Source organism: Papaver somniferum, unplaced genomic scaffold (assembly GCF_003573695.1).
Source record: "Papaver somniferum cultivar HN1 unplaced genomic scaffold, ASM357369v1 unplaced-scaffold_150, whole genome shotgun sequence".
Classification (NCBI taxonomy): domain Eukaryota; kingdom Viridiplantae; phylum Streptophyta; class Magnoliopsida; order Ranunculales; family Papaveraceae; genus Papaver; species Papaver somniferum.
The window spans coordinates 3,029,220-3,044,568 of NW_020624377.1; the positions used below are offsets into that span (position 1 = coordinate 3,029,220).

At 36.3% G+C, this 15,349-nt stretch overlaps 1 protein-coding gene across 1 annotated transcript; it reads left to right on the forward strand.

The window, feature by feature from the left end:
* Nucleotides 1-2,031: 2,031 nt before the first annotated feature.
* LOC113336092 (probable protein phosphatase 2C 9) lies at nt 2,032-6,008 on the forward strand. The gene is made up of 6 exons (XM_026582081.1): nt 2,032-2,441; nt 2,532-2,631; nt 3,148-3,384; nt 3,516-3,792; nt 5,250-5,404; nt 5,490-6,008. The coding sequence occupies exons 2-6, from the start codon at nt 2,593-2,595 to the stop codon at nt 5,628-5,630; spliced, it is 849 nt and encodes a 282-aa protein (XP_026437866.1). The 5' UTR covers nt 2,032-2,441; nt 2,532-2,592; the 3' UTR covers nt 5,631-6,008.
* Nucleotides 6,009-15,349: the final 9,341 nt, after the last annotated feature.

The window sequence follows — 15,349 nt, forward strand, 5'->3', positions numbered from 1 at the left end:
GGCCAAATGTTGTACGTGTTGAAATGTCGTTGAGGAAGACATTATAAAAGGTAGACAGGTTTATAGAACTAGGACCATCTTCAACAACATACCGTGTGTGATAATTACTGTCTCATAGAAAAAAATATCTTTCCAAAAGATATTCGATTTTACTTGTGCCTCGAGTTTTTCTTCAAAAGTGAGAAATCTCATATTTTCATTGTTATTTCAATCGTCTTTGAGACGACTCAGAGATCATACTAATATAAGCTTGTAGTTTCAGATATGTGATTTTAAACACGGCGAATAATGGAGCCAATGTTTCAATAAACAGACATCACATTGTGCTATATATATTTAAAGAGCTATCTGTTGCATTAATTTTTGATGTTTCTCGATTCTTCCATGTACAAACTAGGTCGTTTTCCTGCGTACTCATACAACATTGGAAGCAAAGAATCTGCATGCAGGAAGTGTTCATACGTACAATGACTTATTCGTGTCGAGGAAGTCAGTAGAGATTTTAAAGAGTGTATATCTTTACAACTTTCTAATGTGATTACAATCATTTTCAGCCTCAATCTATGAAGAAGAAGCGAAACAAAAAGTACTTGGATTGGAAAGCAAAAAAGATAAAGCCAAAAAACATTATCAAACAAACATCTTTTCATTTGGAATTTAACGAAAATTTTCACTTGAAAGTAACACCATGATAACATCATCCCACCAAAGATGAATGGTGACTGCTAAAGAACTGTTCTTAAGTCACAAAAAAAGAAGAGTTTTGAGGAAAAAGGTGTGAGAAACCTATCTCAATGTTGAGGACCAAACAGAAAAACAACAACTTACGGATTCTACATTTTCTGCCAAGACAAACAAAAATGGGCTACTAAGTTTACATTTTGTTGTATTATCACTGTTGCTCTACTCGTTTTGGTGATTTGGTTTGCAAGTTATTTCTGTGCATTCATACGATATGAGTACATCTTTTGCTTCTGCACGAAATTATATATACTCTCAGAATATGAAAAGTGGCTTTGATCCGTGAAGTAGGACTATCAACAAGGGAAATTGCTAAAAGCCAAATTCCAATTAAAATTAACTAATATTAGCTTGGTCATATGTAGTAGAGATGTTCATATTGGGAAAGTTATACGGGAGATATCCAAATACATGGTTCGGCGAAAGAGTAAAATGTTTCTGTGCCAAATCATTAGACGCCCCAAACTTGATTTAACTTTAGCTTCAAGCACTTGCTTAATTAACAAGATGATTGTTTTCTAACTTGATTTTCGATGACCATAAGAATTAGTTTTAGTTCGAGTCTCAACTCTCACGTAGACTCGTTATAGCATGTTTGAAAAGTCGAAAAATCAGAAATCAGTTTTCCAATTAAATTTTAAAATAATTTCTAAAAGTCGAAAAAGTAACTGTTTACGAAGAGGCTCAATCTCAAATTGAATCCGATATAAACTGACGTCAAAGAATGTTTGAATAACACAAGAAATACCATCTCAAGTTAATCAAGTCAAGAAATCATAGTAGTAAATTTTGAATCGGAATTCCAAAACAACTTATTGAGAAAACAAAAAATGTGAAGAAAATATTCTAGTTCTGACTTCCAAAAATTACTTCTCCTTTTGGTATATGTTAGTATTATTATTTCATTATCCTAATGACATTTAATTTTGATGAATTGACATAATGACATGGTTTCCGTCCATTATTAATTGAACCATTCATTGACATAATCCTAACATCTAGACCAATAGTCAATATTTCATTAATTCAAAACCAGTAGAGCTGGAACCTTGGACTGTGAATTCTACAACGACCATGATGATCACACACATTTGTAGGTAGAGTGTTGTAAGGGTGTAAGAATCAATTACTTTTAAAAAAAGAAAGAAAATGATGACAATTTAATGACATTATAATATGCAGTATGTGGGCCAAATAAGTCAATGAGAAAAGTCAACTATCAAGAACAGAAGAACAAGTCTATAAAGAAAAAAAAAAGAAAGATAAATTTACCTACTTTTTAAAGTTGAGAAGAAGACCCTTTCCCTTCATAAATTCTCAAACTTTTTCAATTTTTTTTAGGGTTATACTCCTCCTCATCATCCTCTCTATACAGAGAAAATTTATTTAATTTTTGCAGAAGAATTTTTTTGGAAAGAAAGAAGAATACAGAAAAAATAATTGAGTGAATTCAAACAGAAAACTAAAAAGATTGGATTTTTATAACAGTAAAGAGAGAGAGAGAGATTAAAAGAGGAGAAACCAAAGTAAGGAAAGTCAACAGGGTATTAAAGTCTGCTTTTATTTGTTCTCTTAGAGCAAAGGGTTTGTGAGAATACTTTTCTTCTTCATCATCTGTGTGTTTCAGAAGAAAGATTTTGGGAGTAATATCATTTAGTACTGACCCAGAATTTTTCTTTTCGTTTTTTGAAGAAATTAAGGTGAGCCCATGTTGAGATTTTGGTTTTGTTGACTGATTTTGTGTGATTTATGTGGTTTTTTATAGTGGGTTTTTGATTTTGATGTTGCAGGTTTGGGATTTTTGTGTTTAATTGAAGAAGTAGATGTTGAGAATTTTGTGATTGGTTTTATATGGAGAAATTATGCTGCTTTAATGCTGCTTATTCTCAGGTAACAAGATCTTTTTTACCCCTTTTGGTTTCAATTTTGGTAAATTGGGTGATTAGAGTCTAGTATAAAGTGTTTAAGGATTGTTTGTAGTTTAGCTGATTTTGTGCTAATGGGAAAAAGTGATTGATTGATTGATTGATTGTTGTGTTTCTCTTGCTTTTTACTGTTGTTTAGAGTACTAATTTTAACTTTTTTTGTATGCCATGAGTTTAATTAAGGTTTAGACTGCAGGAAAGGTTGGTTGAATTGGTGTTAGTGGGTGTCTATGTGAAGAAATTGGGTGTCTAGTTGTCTGAAATTGGGTTTTTCTTGTGAACACATTTATAGAGGAGTAACGTGTTAGGGCCATATATTCGAAGCTAATACTAGTGTTGGTAATTGGTTTAGTTCGCGTGCTTGTTCAAATTTTGTGAATTTGTGGAAGTCATGAATTTGGTTGTAGTTATCCTAAGTTTTTGTTTCGTGCGAAATACATGTTAAGCTTGTTTTCTCTAATTGTGTTCTTGGTTGATTTAGCTTACAGGAGCACGTGCCGCCACATGTGGTTCTGGGAAGGGCCGTCAAGGTCCGATAAAGTATGGGTTTAGCCTAGTAAAAGGGAAAGCAAATCACCCAATGGAGGATTTTCATGTTGCTAAGTTTGTACATACTAAAGGACGCGATGTTGGACTTTTTGCTATTTATGATGGTCATTTAGGCGATACAGTTCCTGCTTACCTACAAAAGAATTTGTTTTCCAATATCTTGAAAGAGGTAACTTCTTGGTTTTAGTTGTAAATTATTGTGATTTGTGATTGAGAGTGTGGTTGCCTTGGTTATGTAGTTTGGATTCTATGTAACCCAAGCAGATGAAAGATTTGATTGTTGTTTTCTCTTCATTCCAGGAAGAGTTTTGGACTGATCCCAGTAGATCTATTACAAAGGCATATGAGAAGACTGATCAAGCTATTCTTACACATAATCCTGATTTGGGGCGTGGTGGGTCCACTGCTGTTACTGCAATACTTGTAAACGGCAGAACGTTATGGGTGGCAAATGTTGGTGATTCACGGGGAGTTCTTTCAAAAAAAGGGATTGCAAGACAGATGACTACAGATCATGAGCCGAGTACTGAACGTGGCAGCATTGAAAACAGAGGGGGCTTCGTCTCCAATATGCCAGGTTCTCCATTTAAACCTATTCTGTTTTTGTAGTTGGTCTGAAATTTTCTTGTCACAGTTGTTGTTATGAGTTTGTGATCGGTGCGTTTGGTGTTAGGGTAGTCAGTTATGCCATTGTTTATTGAAATAGATTGTCAAAGCACTTGTGTATATTTAAAGAGCTGATGTTATGTGGGCCTCTGAAATAGCTAATTAGCATGACTTATTGCACTCTAACTATGTGTTCTTGTTGCATTTAATCTCCTGTCACTCTCCAAAAGGCAGTATTATATGCTGTTGATGTCAAATTCCTGCATACTATATTCGGATTCTGCTTTCTGGCTGTTTTATACCATCAAGACGCTTTCATATCAGTGCACACTAGAGACAACATTGTTATAATTCAAAATTTCTGTCATGAAGTGAAGTGTGCTGTATATATTTTTCTAAACTTTACCTCTCAGCATGTCAATGGAATTCTTTTAGTCATTCCACTATCCAAGTTTTCTTTGCTAAAGCAACAATATTATTGATTCGAAATTTTGATGTTCAGCCGAAGTCCTTTTAAATGAGACTGTTTTTTTAGCTCGGTTCCTTTTAATTGAGACTGACCAAACCTAATTTGGTAACTCCTGATAGAACGAAATTTCAGTCTTACTAGGAGAAGGAGTAAGCATGCATATGCATCATAGTCAAGTTGTTCAAAACGAAAGTCGGGGTATTAGTCTAATTTTGTCAAGTTCTCCCCCAAAATAAAATCATTTTGCAAGAGGGGGTACCTAATATGAGACACATGGATACTAAAACTGAGACATATGTGATGCGTTAGCATGGTTTTGTTTTTGGGATTGTTCCATTGAACTGAAAGGCCCAAAAGGTTTTGTTAGACACAGGATCAGATGTAGGATTTGGCGTGGCTTACACCATACAATCATTTTGTGCATGACTTGTAGTCTGTTGCTGTTGTTCATCATTCTCTTTAGGTTGGGTGAAAATGAGGGTACTTGTTTAAGTGTCTGATGACCAACAATAGTGGTTTGTTCGAGTGAGTCCGTAGGCACTGCAGAACTTGTTGCACCATTTTTTCCCTTCTTTACGAACCAACTTCTGCAGATGGCCAAGGAAGCTAGAACTTATTGTCAAAGTTAGATATTTATTATAGTAAACCATGTGTCTTAATTTTCTGGTAGCAGTTCTAGATGTCCTGTTTCTCAGACGTGTTTTGAAACATCTCCTAAAACTGCACCCAAGTTTGGTCTCTAGGATCATGATTTTGTCTTCAATTTTACATGTATGAATCTTTACCAAAGACTAAGAGGTACTCAGACCATTATTCTTTACAAAAGATGTGAATGCATTGTGTTAAAGATTGTTCGCCTACGATACATTAAGTTTGTTATTTTCATTATGAAAGCTACTCTTTGTTTACTAGCCCTAGAAACCATAGAAACGTTGACATCCTTTGGAATCTCATAACAGGAGACGTCCCTAGAGTGAACGGTCAGTTGGCAGTTTCTCGTGCTTTTGGTGACAAGAGTCTTAAATCACACTTGAGTTCAGATCCCGACATACAACATGCAGATATCGACTCTGAAACAGATACTCTCATTCTTGCAAGTGACGGTCTTTGGAAGGTGCAACTTTTCTCTGAGATTTTGTGAATTTCATCTGAACCATGTTATAAATTTATATGAGTTTGATGTTCTATCTCTGATCCAGGTCATGAGTAATCAAGAGGCGGTCGATATTGCGAGAAATATCAAGGACCCGCAAAGGGCAGCAAAGCAACTAACTGTCGAAGCTCTGGAAAGAGACAGTAAAGATGATATATCTTGTGTTGTCGTGCGTTTTAAGGGTTAAGACAAGCTGCTAATAAACCCTAGTTCTTCGACTTATATATGTATTTGAGGATTTCATACTATGGGCATTCTAATTTACAAGACTGATACCTCGTGCGGATGAGACTTTCGTTGAAGCCCCAGATAAGTGTGGAATTTTAAAAGTCAAAATAGAAAAGAAAAAAACGAACCAAAATCAAAAACAGGTGACTATATTCTTCACCTCTGTAAATTCATAATTCTCTTCTTTTTTAGGTTGTGTGTTGTTTGATATTTGATTAATTTACCGGAGCATGGCTGCCAGGGGCATGATATTAAGTAATTTTTTTGTGCTAATTTGTATTTTTGTCATTTATTTGTGTTTAACTAAATGTTCCTGCAAAATTGTGCTTTCGAAGTATACCTGTATATTTATCAGAAAGAATTGCTCTTTAGAATGCTTTCTTATTCATGTTACATGATCCTTAAGAGGATGTATATATCTTGCGATTTCGAAAGGAAGTAGATTTCTTGTGCTGCTAATTGGTTGAGAAAAAAATTCCGTTCATAAAATAAGTGGTCAATTGATGCAATGTCTGTTGGAAAGTAAGTGGTCAATTGATGCAGTGTCTGTTGGAAAGTAAAATAAGTTGATACTAGTAGATTTTCGAAAATGACTGGAAAATTTTAAGCAGCTAGTGATCAAAAGAACTATAATTTTGGGCATACCAAAATCTTTCAAGGCATACTCAATAAAGACAAAAAGGTTTGTGAAATAACAAAATCAGATATCCCCTTAACCCAAATTTTTTTAAATTGCAAATCTGTCCTTTACGTATTAGTGTTAGTAATCTGGATTAGTGATAAAATATTTTGATTAGTGGTTAAGATATTTTCAGAATTACAAAGGTTGTTTAGATGATAAAATTTGTGGGAAAAAAATCAAAGTTTTAGTTAAGAAGGAGAGAAAGAGAAGGAGAAAGTGAGAAAATTTTATTCTTGATTCAATGGAGGATGAGGAGGGTCATAATTCATATAAAAAAAACTAGGAAAATACATATCAACTACAACAATGATTCCCAAATGGCTGATTTCTTAGATTATGAGAATGATTTTACACAAACTCAAACTCAAACTCAACTCAAACACAAACTCAAGATGATGATTTTTATGAGCCAAATCCAGATGATGAGCACATATACGAGGAACCCAATGCTTCTAATACTTCAGGTACACTTCTATCTTATGCTCAATCTCACTTCTATAGCTACAAATTATCAAAAGTTTGGATTTTTGCTTCATGGTTCGGCGAACCGGGTTGAGGTTCGACTCACATCTATGAGCCGAATCAACCAAATGATGAACGGTTCGGCTCACTGAATCTGTTTACAGCATGCGCCGAACCTATAATTTTCAATTCTCACCCTTTTGCTACACACTAGTTCGGCTTATATGAAAGTTTCATAGTAAGACGAACAACATCCAGCATAGCCCGAAATAAGAAAATTAATGGTTCGGCTTATATTGATAATAGCGTATAAGCCGAAACCTTTAATTGTTTAAGGTTCGGCACATAATTTCATTATCGTATGAGCCGAACATTAATTTGTTAATTTTTGGGTTAAAATGTTGAGTGTGGTTCGGCACATATTTAGAATATCGTATAAGCCGAAACTTGTAAATGTTCATGATTCGGCACATACTATGATTGTCGAATGAGCCGAACCTTGCTATTATAATTCTTTTCTAGTATTTAACCTTACTATTCTTTGTAGATCGTGGTTGGACCCATGGAAAATCAACCTGATCCAGTAGACATGATTCACTAGGATACCAAGGATCACTTCCAAAATGATTTGGTATGTAAGAACCTTTTGAGCACCTTAATGTTGTCGGAATACTCCAAAGTTTTTCTTACAAATTATTTGTTTTGGAATGAACGTGGACATGGAAAACTAAACTCGAAGTTGTTGATTGGCTTGAGGAACATGCGATGAAGGTAAATTGTGTACTAGTTAAAGGACAACAAAGTCGATGGGATCGGTTTGAAATGATTTGTGAGCGTAGTGGAACCGGCGCTAGCAAGGTTAAAAAGGGTACCGTATATGTTGGGAAGACCGGGAGAAAGAATAGGACGAAGACGAAGAAAAGAAATTGCTCTTTCATGATTGTTTTCAACCTCAAGAATAAGAACATGAAGAAAGAAGATCAATATTGGATAATGAATAAAGATATGGATTGTCATCATAACCACCCACGTCCCAAAGACCTTCACGGACATGCAAAAGTAGCGCGACTCAAACCCAACGAGATGCTAGAAGTGGATAAAATGACACGAGCACGTTTGCCACCTTCTAGGATTCTTAGCAAATTGAAGGCGGACAACAAGAATAACAAGTCGACTATGCAAACTATCTACAATGCAAGACAAAAGATTAGAAGACTCAATTTGCAAGGTAGGATGGTGATGCAACAAGTAATGTAGTTAGGGGTGAAGAATAACTACGCTTTCCAAAAGAAGTTGGATGACTTCGGTCAAGTCACACACCTTATCCTTTCCCACCCGGAATGCGCCCAATTGGCTCTATGTTTCCCACAAGTTATTATATTGGATTACACGTACAAGACTAATAAATATGAGATGTCGTTGATGAACATTGTGGGGCATACTTCGACAAAGGCACCGTTCACCGTGGCTTTTTGTTTCATGAAAAACGAGAAGAAAGAGAGTTATGTTTGGGGGTTAGAACAATTGAAGTCAATCTTCCGGGAGGGCTCTCTTCCTAAAGTGTTCGTTTCCGATCAAGATTCATCGTTGATGTATGCTATTAAGAAGGTATTTCCGGATGCATTCAATTTTCTTTGTACGTTTCACATATAGTGCAATGTGAGGAAAAAATGCCAACCGATAATTCAACAACTTAAGTTGAAAGAATTAGAGAATATTGCTAAGCTACCGTTGGAGACACGAGTAAAGAAAAAGAAGGAATTCTTGAAAGCATATAAACATAATGAGATGTTGTGGGCTTCTTTCCAAGGCAAATGAGAAGCTTTGATATGGTCAATCACCGAGGATGTCTATGAAGAAAATTTTAAAATGCTTATTAAGCATTGGAAGACCGCCTACCCCAATGTCATTACTTACTTGGTCAAAGATGTGTTGGAACCTAATAAAGAAAGGTTCGTGAGTTGTTTAACAAATCGGCACAAACACTTCGACAACCAAGCCACAAGTATGGTAGAGTCGGCTCATTATCGGTTGAAGAATAACCTTTTTGGTTGTGTTGACACTTTTTTCACGGTTTTTGATGCAATTGATGAATATTTCAAAAATGATGTTGTGAGAATTAAATCCGCGTTCGAGCATGACCTTATGTTTAGACACAAGAATTATGGTACTAATTGGCTACGAGAATTAACTTATTGAGTCTCCCATCTATGCATCGACTTGTTGATGATAGAAGTGGATTTGATTAAGACATTAGGCGCCATCTTGGAGGAAGAGTGTGTTTGTACAATGAAGACATCTATGGGACTTCCATGCTACAACGACCTACTTCGATACAAGGATGGTATCATATCATTTGAGGATATTGATCATTTTCGGAAATAATTAAGCTTCGATCCGCTCCCAATCGAAGACGACGAGGATGATCTAGAGATATGGGACACGACAAATGGGAAAAAATTGGCTGAGATGTATAGGAATATGTCCCGACCTCAAAAGGAATTCCTATGGGACAAATTTCGGTCAAGTATCCTTTCACCCAAGAAAATATTTTGGAACCGGAGATGAGTGAACCGAAAGGTAGGAAGAGTAAGAAAATGAATAATTTTCAAACTAAACAAGCCAACAAGGAACTATTTGCTAATAAAAGGGATCCGTTAGGCGTTGACTACCATGATGCAAGGTTTGAAAAGGAAAAGAAAGAAATTGAGAAGTTGATGAAGGAGGAAGAAATCAAAGTTCCAAAAAAACGAGGTCGTCCGAGTATTCAAAAAGCGGAAACAAGTAACAAAGAGGTGAATGATAATGATTGTCCGTCACAAGCAAAGGATAGTAAAGAGGATGTCAAGGGGAAGGATAAGATGTATCCTTCACAAACTAAGAACCAAACTAAGATAAAGGAGAAAAGGACCGTACATGAAATTGGTAGGATGAGAGGATCCAAAAAAGATAAGTCCGGTAAGTATATGAAGCCTATCAATTTTATATACGATAACTACTTGGAAGATCTATCGCCAATAATTCATGAGCATATTATAGCAATGGACGACGTGCAAGGTGATGCAAATTGTGGTTATTACGTAACGGCGGAACAACTTGGTCCTTTTATGGAAGGGAATAATCCGGTGCCCCCTGAAAATGAAGTGAACTATATTCGGAAACGATTGTTAAAAACCCTACGTAAAAACAAAGAATTCTATAAGACAATGATGAGAACAGGTCCAATAAAAGATGCAGGGGTGGCAGCGAAGTATGTTGCATTCGAACGTCGTTTGCATGGGGATTTTATCATTACCGAAGAACATTGGATGGCAATGCCCATTTGTGGGTTTTTAATAGCGGAGACATTCAATCACGTCGTACATTGTTTCGCATGGACGGGTAGTAGCTTTACTTACGCGCCTCAAACAAAACCTTGCAATGATGGTGTAAAGGATAAAAGACTTGTTCTTGGATTTGTTCAAAATTGTCATTTTATCGGACTCAAACTTAGACCTGATTGCCCATTACCACCCTTGATGAGTGCAGCCTTTTGGCATAGATTTGAAAATAATTTTGCGATGGATTGGTGTGCAAATTATGCGACGGAAATGGATCTTTGGAAATCTTTGCATGTGCAAGCTCCAAGTGGACAAGTAACTACGTTTTCAAGTGATGAGGATGAAGATGATAAGCAAGAGGTCAGTGAAGATGATGAGAATGAGGTCAGTGAAGAGGATGAGAAAGAGGTCGGTGAAGATGATGAGAAAGAGGTCAGTGAAGAGGATGAGATTCGTTTAGGATCTCCATAAAAAATGTTTCATGGATTTATCCGTTTATTTTGTGTCTTTTGATTTTCGTGTATGATGAGGATGATATTTTGACAAGAATTGCAGTTACATGTACCCATCAAAACGAAATAATTGAATGATTTACTTTTTAGTTACGGAACGTGTCGTTTTCTGCAAACTGGAACCATGAACACAGGAGGAGGTTCGGCTTATCACATAACGAGTAATATAAGCCTAACCTGACAAAAAAAAAACGAGTTTTTTTGTCAGGTTCGGCTTATAATAATATTTCACTGCAAGCCGAACCTAACAACAAAAAAAAAAACCAGAGTTTTTTTGTCAGGTTTGGTTTATAATAATATTTCACTGCAAGCCGAACCTAAAAACTTTAAAAAAAACAGAATTATTTTGTTAGGTTCGGCTTGTAGTATATTTTTAAAGAAAACCTAACCTTTCATGATTCATGAACACAAGAATTATTATATCATTCCAAATAGACTTTTCAAATTCATAGAAATTATGGATTACATCCTGCTACATAGTAGGCTTGCAATTAATTTCTAATATCCTAAACGGGTAATGAGAAACCTTCTAAGAATGTGGTAGTGATCTTTGTATTTGAAATTCTTTCTCTTACATCGTCGTCATTCCTCTAGAGATCAAACTTCAATCTCAGAGTTTGTGTCACCTTTGGGTCGATATCGACTCACAATCCGAACTAAAGCTATGAAGTCTGTGACTTTTTTCTTAATACTTTCAATTCTGCAAAACAAGTTCGCACTATCCCGGTTGTGAGCATTACCTGTTTCCACGCTGAAGGATTCATGAATTCTAACCAAGTAGTGCATACTCATCAGACCATTTACTCGTCGTTCTTCACCCTTCTTTGGATAGTATGCTATATAATTAGTGCAAAGAGATAAATCTTCTTCTAGATTAAACTTAGGAGTGCCATTTTTTGAGTATATGTGGTTAAGAATATGAAAAAACATGTAGGTATATATATAATATAGTTTTACAACGGCTATATCTTTCAAAAAAAGAGTCGTTCCTACATTTTCGTGAAAAAAGTAAAAGTTCGGCTTATAGAAATTTTAGAACATAAGCAGAACCTACATAAGTAACGGCTATTTTTTAAAAACATTTTACAGGTTCGGCTCACCATATTGGTGAGATTTAAGACGAACTATATACTGGATTACACCAATAATGATTTTTAAGGCTCGGCTTATAACTCAAATTATAGAGAAAGCCGAACCTGAAGGACAAATAAGTTGGCGCGTAACTAACATTACAGGATAAGCCGAACTATATAAATTCGGCGCATAACTCAAATTTCAGGATAAGCCGAACTTTATAAATTTCAGGTAGTAAGTAGCTAATTAACTGTTAAGCTATTCATTAAAACATGAACTTGAAGGTGTCCATAACCCAATCCCAGCACCATTAAAAACAAAGTTCAGCACCTAAAAGCAAAGGTGTTTACAACACCATAAAAGTGTACTTAAAACGTAAGAAAAGCATTAAAAGGAACTTGGAAATATAAAAGGGCATTTAACCACGACCCCTCTTCTTAGTTGCACGACCACCTCTTCTTCCACCTTGGTCTTCATCTTCCGACGCATCATTACCGGGTTGGCCGGTAGCACCACCTTGGCTTGTACCTTCACCAACTTGTCGAGACCTCTTAGTGGTATGCCTTTGTTCGGGTTCCTCGGGTCCTTATCCTTTGTTGATGATTGCAGCCCACTTGTTGATGAGGTATTTTTGTTCTTCCACGGTCATTGGTGTTTTGCAACCAAGTTTGGCTTTCATTTTTTTCAACATCTCCCTACCCGCAACAACCTATTTTTTCATTTGTCAACAACTTATAACTATGAGGTTGAAGACATTTTTACCATAACTAATATATGAAAATAGTATAAAGTGAAGTCATTCTTACCATCATCTTGAAAGCCTTGACTACATCTTCAGAAGTAGACTTGTTGGTGATCTTGATTGGCTTCGCCTTCCCCTTATCAGCTATCTTTTGCCTTTTCTTATTGATAATGAAGGGATGAGAAATTTGGTTATACCAATCCATATAGCCCTGATCCTCTTCACATGGATCATCAAGTAAAGGTGTTAACTTGGACGCATCTAATCTGTGATTGTTTAAATTACTCCAAAACTCAAGGGTGGGATCAAGATCATATTTTGGTTCCCAAGATGAAGTGGTGCTTTTCGTTCCCTTACCACTATTTGGTAACAACTTGAATTTCTCGTCAAATAAATGAACCTTTTGGACGCATCCTAATTGACGGAGTACTCGCCTAGGATCGTATATAACATAACCACCGGGATACCTCAGTGTCCCATGATACATACCTACCGACATATCCTCATCTTCAACAACTTCATATTTTTCATCTTCCTTCTCATATGGTTGAAAAGTGACATCATCAACACCAAGACGATCTAACGTCTCTCTCAAACTTGCCACCAACTTCTTTTTGTTCCTTTTCTTGGAGTCCTCGTACGCGTGTCGTGCTGCAGTTGGATCTGTATAGAAATAATAGACATCTTTCTCAAATACTTTGGCCAAGTTCAAAATTGGGAAATGGTCATATATCCACACCTACATCCAAAGAACCACATTAAAAAATCAAAGAAATTGAATTGATAGAAACGAGTTTTACTTGGAAACATCAAAGTAAGAATAAAGTTTGCAAACTCAGAGAACTTTTCGGCTTATATGGATCAAGTATTATAAGCCTAACCAAGTAAGTTCGGCTTAAAAGATCTTATGATTATAAGCCGAACCATACTCTAAACTCCCAAAAGTTACCTGGAGCAAAGTGAAGTTCCCTCCGATGTTTGTACTTGTCAACCTAGACGCGATGGAAAGTTGGTCCAGCAGGTAAGCGAGCGTAGCCGTTCCCCAAGCAAACTTGTTACAAGTTTGAAGATACTTTAGCAATTGGAGATAATTAGCATTTACCTTGTTTCCGGTAGTGTCGGGAAAGATGTCTCTACCAAGAGTATAAAGCAAGTAGGTAGTTCCGGTTTGTTTCACTTTGACGGGATCCATTACCAACTAACCTTGTTGAACTCTTTCCTTTGTGTTCTCAAACACCTTTTTCAAGTTAGTCAACTTGATCTTCTTATTCTTCTCATTTCTGCCACCTGGTATGCAAACGGTATCGACATCTTTAACTGATCGACAAAACTCCAACTCAATTTTGTGTGAACCCCAACCAAGACTTTCCTTGTACAAATTGTATAGCTCATCCCAACTCATGTCATAAAAACCATCATTCACACTTACACCCCTTTCTTTAATGCCTGTAATCTTACTAGCCTCATCAGGAGTGATTGTCATCTCTCCAAAAAGGTAATTGGAATGTGTAAGTTTCTGGACAAAAGCGCTTGGTAAAGGCAGAGGCTGAGACACTTTCATATTCCTTATGTACATAATTGATGATAGGCCATAAAGCACTGCATTGTACGTAAGCAATCACCTCAGGAACCTCTTCATCAAGACTCCATTCCGCTGCCCTCTGGTGTCTCAATACTCGGACTGCACGGTTGTGATCAGAAGTCTCATAAATTTTCTTCGCCCAAGAATCGGAATAACCAATCGACACATTTCCTCCATCTTCCGGAAGACCATGAGGCGAACCATCTGATCGAGGTGTAATTACGTCATCTTCATCAGGAATGTGTAAACCAGTGATCCGTCGATCATCATCGTCCTTCTCTTTCTCGGGTTCTGCCACCTTCTTACCTATCTTGTCTTTCTTGGGGTTTCCCTTGGGGTTGTGTTTCTTGATAAACTTCTTCATGTTCTTCTTGATTATCATCAACTTCTTCTTGTCATCCAACTCTTCCTTGTTCAGCTTCTTCTTCTAAAATGTCTCCTTTACCTCCCGCTCCCAATCTTTTCTTACCTCCTCCTCGAGGATCAGGAGTTTTAGAAGTAGAAGGTGTTACCTCCATCTTCTTCCTCTTATTAGCTGCATTAGGCCTGACACAAGTATGAAAGTAAGAAGTATGCTTTGAACAACAAAGTGATACAAAATATATGAAATATGGATTTGAAAAGCAAAAAACTTGTCAACCGATAAGAAGGCTCGGGTTACCCGAAATAACACATATGAGCCGAATCATGTCTTTAAATTTTTATTAGCTTACACAGAGAGTGGATCGGCTCATACCACAAAACAATTATAAGCCGATCCTATATATTCGGCTCACAACTGATACTTTCGAATAAGCCGAACCTATGATTATGAACTCAAACATGTATTCGGCGCAATATGATATCATATAAATAAGTCGATCTTATACACTTGTAAAATTTATGGAATTTTTACAATGATATTCGGCGCAACCCTAATACTGTCGAATAAGCCGAATCTAGACTTATGAATTGAAACATTTATTCGGTGCAAAATGGTGTTATAAAAATAAGACGATCCTACACATGAAGAGTTCATGAATTTCAAACAACATTAATCGGCGCAAAACTAATACAACCATACAAGCCGATCCTAAGCACATGCAAATATTCTGAAATTCAAACAACATTTATTCGACACAAAACTTATACTACCATACAAGACGATCCTACGCAGATGCAAAATTTATGAAATTCACAAAACATATTCGGCACAAAACTAACACCATCGAATAAGCCGATCCTAAATATAAGTCTCTGTGTCATTAAGTTCGGCACAAAACTAATACTACCATACAAGCCGATCCTACACACATGCAAAATTT

Coding starts and splice junctions, on each gene's coding strand:
- LOC113336092 (XM_026582081.1), top strand. CDS start 2,593: ATGGAGAAATTATGCTGCTTTAATGCTGCTTATTCTCAG. Junction 2,632..3,147: donor TTAATGCTGCTTATTCTCAG/GTAACAAGATCT, acceptor TGGTTGATTTAG/CTTACAGGAGCACGTGCCGC. Junction 5,405..5,489: donor CAAGTGACGGTCTTTGGAAG/GTGCAACTTTTC, acceptor TCTCTGATCCAG/GTCATGAGTAATCAAGAGGC.